The sequence below is a fragment of the Dipodomys ordii genome, unplaced genomic scaffold (genome assembly GCF_000151885.1).
Source record: "Dipodomys ordii isolate 6190 unplaced genomic scaffold, Dord_2.0 Scaffold191, whole genome shotgun sequence".
NCBI classification, from domain to species: Eukaryota; Metazoa; Chordata; class Mammalia; order Rodentia; family Heteromyidae; genus Dipodomys; species Dipodomys ordii.
This window is the reverse complement of record NW_012267407.1, coordinates 442,697-448,341: the sequence shown is the minus strand read 5'-3', so window position 1 is coordinate 448,341 and position 5,645 is coordinate 442,697. Positions and strand designations below refer to the sequence as shown.

At 63.5% G+C, this 5,645-nt stretch overlaps 1 protein-coding gene across 1 annotated transcript in view; it reads right to left on the bottom strand.

Moving 5' to 3' along the window:
- Window positions 1-4,091, bottom strand: part of Znf787 (zinc finger protein 787) — a 5,173-nt gene extending 1,082 nt beyond the window's left edge. Inside the window, exons 1-3 of the mRNA XM_013034515.1 lie at window positions 4,073-4,091; window positions 1,050-1,136; window positions 3-502 (exon numbers count right to left, since the gene is read on the bottom strand). Of these exons, the coding sequence (XP_012889969.1) occupies window positions 3-502; window positions 1,050-1,128 (579 nt within the window). The 5' untranslated portion in view covers window positions 1,129-1,136; window positions 4,073-4,091. The remainder of the gene's footprint in view (window positions 1-2; window positions 503-1,049; window positions 1,137-4,072) is intronic.
- Between the last annotated feature and the right edge of the window lie 1,554 nt (window positions 4,092-5,645).

Here is a 5,645-nt window from a genome sequence, read left to right as displayed (position 1 = left end):
GCCAAGCTCTTGGGCTGGCCGAAGCCGCGGCCGCAGCGAGGGCAGGCGAAGGGCTTGAGGCCGCTGTGCGAGCGCCGGTGCTTGGCCAGGCTCTTGCTCTGCGTGAAGCTGCGGCCGCAGTCGGGGCAGGCGTAGGGCTTCTCGCCGGTGTGGATGCGCTGGTGCTGCATGAGGTTGGAGCTCCAGCTGAAGCGCTTGCCGCACTCGGCACAGGCGTAGGGCTTCTCGCCGGTGTGGATGCGGCGGTGCTGTACCAGGTGCGAGCTCTGCGAGAACGTCTTCCCGCAGTCGCCGCAGGCGTTGGGCCGCTCGCCCGTGTGCGTGCGCTGGTGCCGCGTCAGCTTTGACCAGTGGCTGAAGCTCTTGCCACACTCGTTGCAGATGTAGGGCGCGGGGGGCCTGGGCCGCGGTGGGGGCCCGGCAGGCGGTGCGGACGGGGACGGGGACAGCTTGGTTGGGGGCCAGCTTGGAGCGTCGTCGTCATCCATGATGAGGATGTCCACTGGAGTCGAGAGCAGGTCATGGCCGGAGATCAGAAGGAGGCCGGAGGAGGGGGAGATTGGAGAGGTCAGAGAAGAGGTCAGATGGAAAACGAGAGGTCAGAGGTAGTGGCTCCACCAAGCACCACATACTGGCCAGGGCTGCATTCCGGGCCTGCAGGCTGGTCTGTCCTGGGTGGTCAGCTCACCTCTGCACCCCTTCCTGGCCCCAGCAACCCATCGAGGCAAGAGGCCGACCTCTGACCTCCACCCTAACCCTCCGAAGGCGAGGTCTCCACAGGGCACCCAGCCCTCTACTGAGGTCACCTCCTGGCAGTGTGAATGGCTGTCCAGCAGGCAGCCTGGGCCCTAGAGCCAGAGTAGGTAGGGGACAGGAAGAGGAGTGTGGGCCCCACTGGGGTCCCAGAAAAGTGAGACAGAAAGCCCAGGGCACACTCACCCAGGACACACTCATGAGACCCTGAACGTGGAGGGGCAGGGCTGGCTGAGGGTGGGGCCAGGCCAGGGACTGAGCCAGGCAGAGGCAGGGCAGCCAGCTGCAAGCCTCACCTGGGTTTTCGTGGCTGGCCATCTGCTGGTCCTCCGAGTCCAGCGGCCCCGGAGACCAGGCTTCTTCCCGAAGCTCCATGCTGAGCCCTGTTGGAAAGGGAAAGCGGGGCTCACAGGATGTCGCACGGGACGAAGGTCCTTAAGGCCGGTGCTAACCATGGACGTGGCGGCTACCGCAGGGTGTCTGATGCCACTCCACGCCTCGGTTCCAGCCCAGGAATCTGGGACCAGGAGGCAACCAGGGGGCAGACAGTGGGCAAAAGGACCAGCTTGGGCCCCAGGCTGAGAGGCTTGGTCCTCACATCCTGCATCTCTCTGTGCTTCCAAGTTGGGGAGCCAGCGCCAGGGGCTCCAGCTGGGGAGCACAGGCAAGTTCTAACCCAGGCGCCATGGCACAGTGAATGCCACACAGCCTTGCTCAGACCCCTGAGGCTTCGGAGGGAGCACAGGCTTTCCGCTGCCCTTTTGCACATTCCTGAATCTCCAGCTGGCACGGGCCTCTACTGGCAAGCCAGGGTGGCAGGAGGTGTGCAGCACGCAACAGGCCCTAGCACAGAAGTCTGGTGTCATCTGCGAGGAGGCAAATCTTTATTGAGACTCCTGCGGCACTTCCAAGCCTAAGCAGAGAGGCAGGTGGGGCCAGCCCCAGCCTGGGCACAAGTGCCCCTGGCTGCTAGGCTGCGACTAGAGCTGCACCTACTCAGGACAGGATACCAGGTGCCGGCAAGTTGTGTGGAGGAGCCACTATTGCGAAGGGCTTGGGAAGGCGTTTCTGGTCACACCCCCAAGCACTCATTCAGCACTTCCATGCAGAAAGAAGCGGGGGGGGGGGGGGAGCACTAGGCAGCCACCGGAGGAACCAGAGTGAGGCACTGAGCACCTTCCAGGAGCCCTGGGGCCCAGCTCCGCCCAGCCCCTTGGTGTCCGCTGGGCCACTGAAGATGCTTCCCGCTCTACCTCCACCCTCCCTGGAGCGGGGCCCCTGAGCGATCCAATTAGCATGGATCTGACAAGGCTATTAAGGCCCAGACAAATTATCATTATTGTTGTCATTAGCCACCCCCCCCCAACCTCCTGGATGTCTGCCTGCCAATTATTCCCTTTCTTCCTCTGCCAATCTCATCCCCCCTCCTCCCAGTGCTGCTTAGGGCTGCACAGTCCCTGCCTGACCCTCACCTCCACTCAGCACTCGGAGCTCACCGCCCACATGTCCACTTCCCACTGGTGTACAGACACCTCCTGGTCGTCCCGGCTTCCGGGTCCTAGGCCTTCTTCTCCCCAACTGCCCTGCACCCCTGCAGCACCGTTACAGCAGTCTCCCCTTTCTGCAGGAGCCAGGACACAACCCCCTTGATTTTCTCTCTCCCCTTCCACCAGCACATCCCAGCAACTGACCCAGTCTGGGATCTACCTGACACCCCCCTCCCCCCACAACAGCTCAGCTTCACCATGTCCTTCAGCCTGATTAAGACCAGGTGAAGGGTCTGCTGGTTATTCCTCCAGTGGCCGTAAGCGTCCACCAAGTATTGTGCATCAGCCATCAGACACAAGCTGGGGGGTCCACTTCCCACACCCCAGCTCTACAAGAGGAGGGCCAGAGAGACAAGGCTGAGCACATGTGCACATAACATGTACATACACATGCACACATTAATGTGTACAAACACCCAGCCAGGAGGAAGGCCCAGGCCCGAGAAGTGAGCACATGATGCAGATCTGTACGTCAACGTTCCAGATGCACAACACCGTCCAGGTGTGGGCACACCACACCAGCACACTGAGGACCCCGGGGTGGAAAGCTGCTGTGCCCCAAAGACTATGCACACTTGGACATCCAGAGGCTGCAAATCCACTGAGGAAGGGAGAGCCCCTGGGCTCTGGCCACTGCCACCCGCCCGACACCTCCCCTGGGCTCCAGCCACTCTCCTTACCCAAGCACCACGCACCTGCCAAGTATGGGTCAAAGCCCAGCCTGTGGGCACGGGGCGCTGTAAGCATATAAGCTCCAGGCCTGATCCCCTAAGCTGGCAGGGGGGATAGGAGGCGGGGCAGTACATCTAGGCCCAGGAGTGGACCAGCTGTGTGACCCAGGCGGGGAGGGTACACCATTCCTCCGTCTCTCAACTCCGTGGAGTCTGTATCTGGACTCAATGAGTCTGCAAGAAGCCAGCAGACACCACGGAGGGCTCGCCTGGCACACTCCACTGCTGCCCTGTTTATGACGAGGAAGCCAGGACATAGACAAAGTGAGTGGCAGATGCCACCATGAAGCAGAGCCCAAACCGTCGGCCAGTCTGTCTAGAGCATGTGTAAAATCCTCCCTTCCTGTGGACAGGGCTGAGTCCCCCCCCCCCCGTGGGGGGACACCACCCACAGCCTCCTGTGGTCCCCACACGTGCCACTGGGCATCCAGCAGACTGCCATGGGGAGGCAGGGACTCCTACCCATGCAGGCTCTGCACAAGGGCGCTGCGGGAGCACCTTACCCCAGCTCAGAAGCTGATGAGCTGCTGGGTGCCCGGCACGGCCACGACACCCAGGAGGTGGCCGACACAGACGTGACACCGCCACTCTATCAGCCCAAGAAAAACCAGGAATCGCTAGAGGCCACCCAGCCCCGGTGGAGAATGAACACCCAGCCCAGGCAGGGCTCTGCACTCCCACAGCAGGGATGTCCCTGCTCCCAACCACCTGGCTGGCCAGCAAGGACTCGTGGTCAGCATGCCCACATGTCATGGCCATCTGTGGCATCACCCCTGCCCTTCCTGCTGTACTGCTGTGGGTCCCTAGAGTGAGGGGCCAGCAGCCCCGAATACAACAGACACACTGAGTTAGGGGCCAGCACTCCTGGCTCAAGGGAATACACCAAGACACCCTCAGAACAGGCCTGTATACGCAGTGCCAACCCTGCCCAGAGAACAAGCCAGCCGGGGGTGGTGGGACTGGGGAGGGTCAGCTCTGGACTTGCCTGCCTGGCCCCAGTCCCTGCCCAAGTGTCACTCCCATCTTCATAAAGCATCACACCTGGGAGATCGGAGGGCGGTCAGGACAGGCACGCTTTACCAGGCTCGGGCTGTCCCAACTGGGGGCCCGATGCCTGGCACAGCACAGGGCAGCACCGGAGAGGTAGGAGAGATCTGGGGCCCCAAGCTGACTATCCTAGAGGGACCACTGAGGCACAGACAGTGGTCTTGGACTGTGTGTCCCGCCTGCCCCCCCCCATAGCTCATGCATCTCCATGTACCCCACAACAGGCTTGGAATGTGCGGTGGCCATGTAGCCCATCCCCCCACGCTCCGTGGCATACTGGCCTTCCTGGCCCATCTCCCCAGGCTGGTCTCCCTTATGGCCTCAGTGGACTCCAGGAGGGACCTGTATGAGGCATGCTGAGGTGTCTAGCACAGCTCACTGACAAGTCTGGCTCCGGGAGACCACTCCCACCCAGGTGAGCTCGCACAACAGCAGTGCATCAGAACCCCAACCCCTTGTGTGACTAGTGCAGCCTTGTGACCACCGTCTCCACTTTCTGACCACCGTCTCCACTTTCTGACCACCGTCTCCACTTTCAAGACTCAAGAGGCAACCGCCTGGGGAAAGGGAAGTGACATCCAAGGTCACGGGACTGGATCACGGAGATCCACGCTGGGGACTAGCACAGGTGGCTCTGGAAGGAAAGCATCTGGAACCTCACACCCAGGTCGACTTGGTCACATTCCCCCTACCCCCCTCTGTGGAGGTAGAAACAAAACCACAGAGGAATTGGGGGGGGAGCTGTGCGGAGCATGGCAGGGACCAGCCCACAGCCGGGGTCAGCCCGAGGCTGGGGTCAGCGGACAGCCGGGGTGAGCCAACTGCTGGAGTCAGTGGACACTCCCACCCGGGAATCTGCTGGAACCCACACTCGCCGGGAGCAGAGACCGGATCTCCGCAGCCTTCAGCGCTGCCCACCGTGGAAGCAGGAAGAAACGCGGAACAGAAATGGAGGCTGTCCCCTCTGACAGCCCTGACCCCTCACTGGGCCGGGGACGCCGGGACGCGGGGCCCAGTGCGGGCCTGCACGGAGGAAGGCCTGGGTCACACCCCGCCTCTCCCGCCTGTGGCCGAGGCTAACCCGCACGTCCAGAACGATCACCTCCGCAACACGGACTCGCCTGGCCATAGGCGGGGCGGGGGCACGGACAGGGACCGGACTCGGCGCCGCCCGGGCAGCGGCAAGGCGGCGGCCCCGGCCGGGCCCCGAGACCCACGCGGCGCTGACCTTGGCCGGGCGCTGCCCCCACGCGCTTCCGGGCGCCCGCGGGCGAATGAATGGGCCTCCCGCCGCCTCCGGAACCCCTAATCGCCCGCCGGATCAAAGGCCAGCGCGGCTCGCCCGGGGCAACAACGGGACGGGGCGACTGGAAAGGGGAAGGAAGGGCCGGGGGAGGCCCGGGGTCCGGGCTGGCCGTCCTCGGGCCAGAGCTTCCGGCCTAGTAGGCAGAGCCCTCCCACCACCGGGCCTCAACTTCCCCCAGGAGTAGCTAGCACTTCCGGCCGCGGCCCACCGCTGGAGCCAACAGCGGCACTGACGAGCTGGCCGAGGACGGCCCGGGACGGC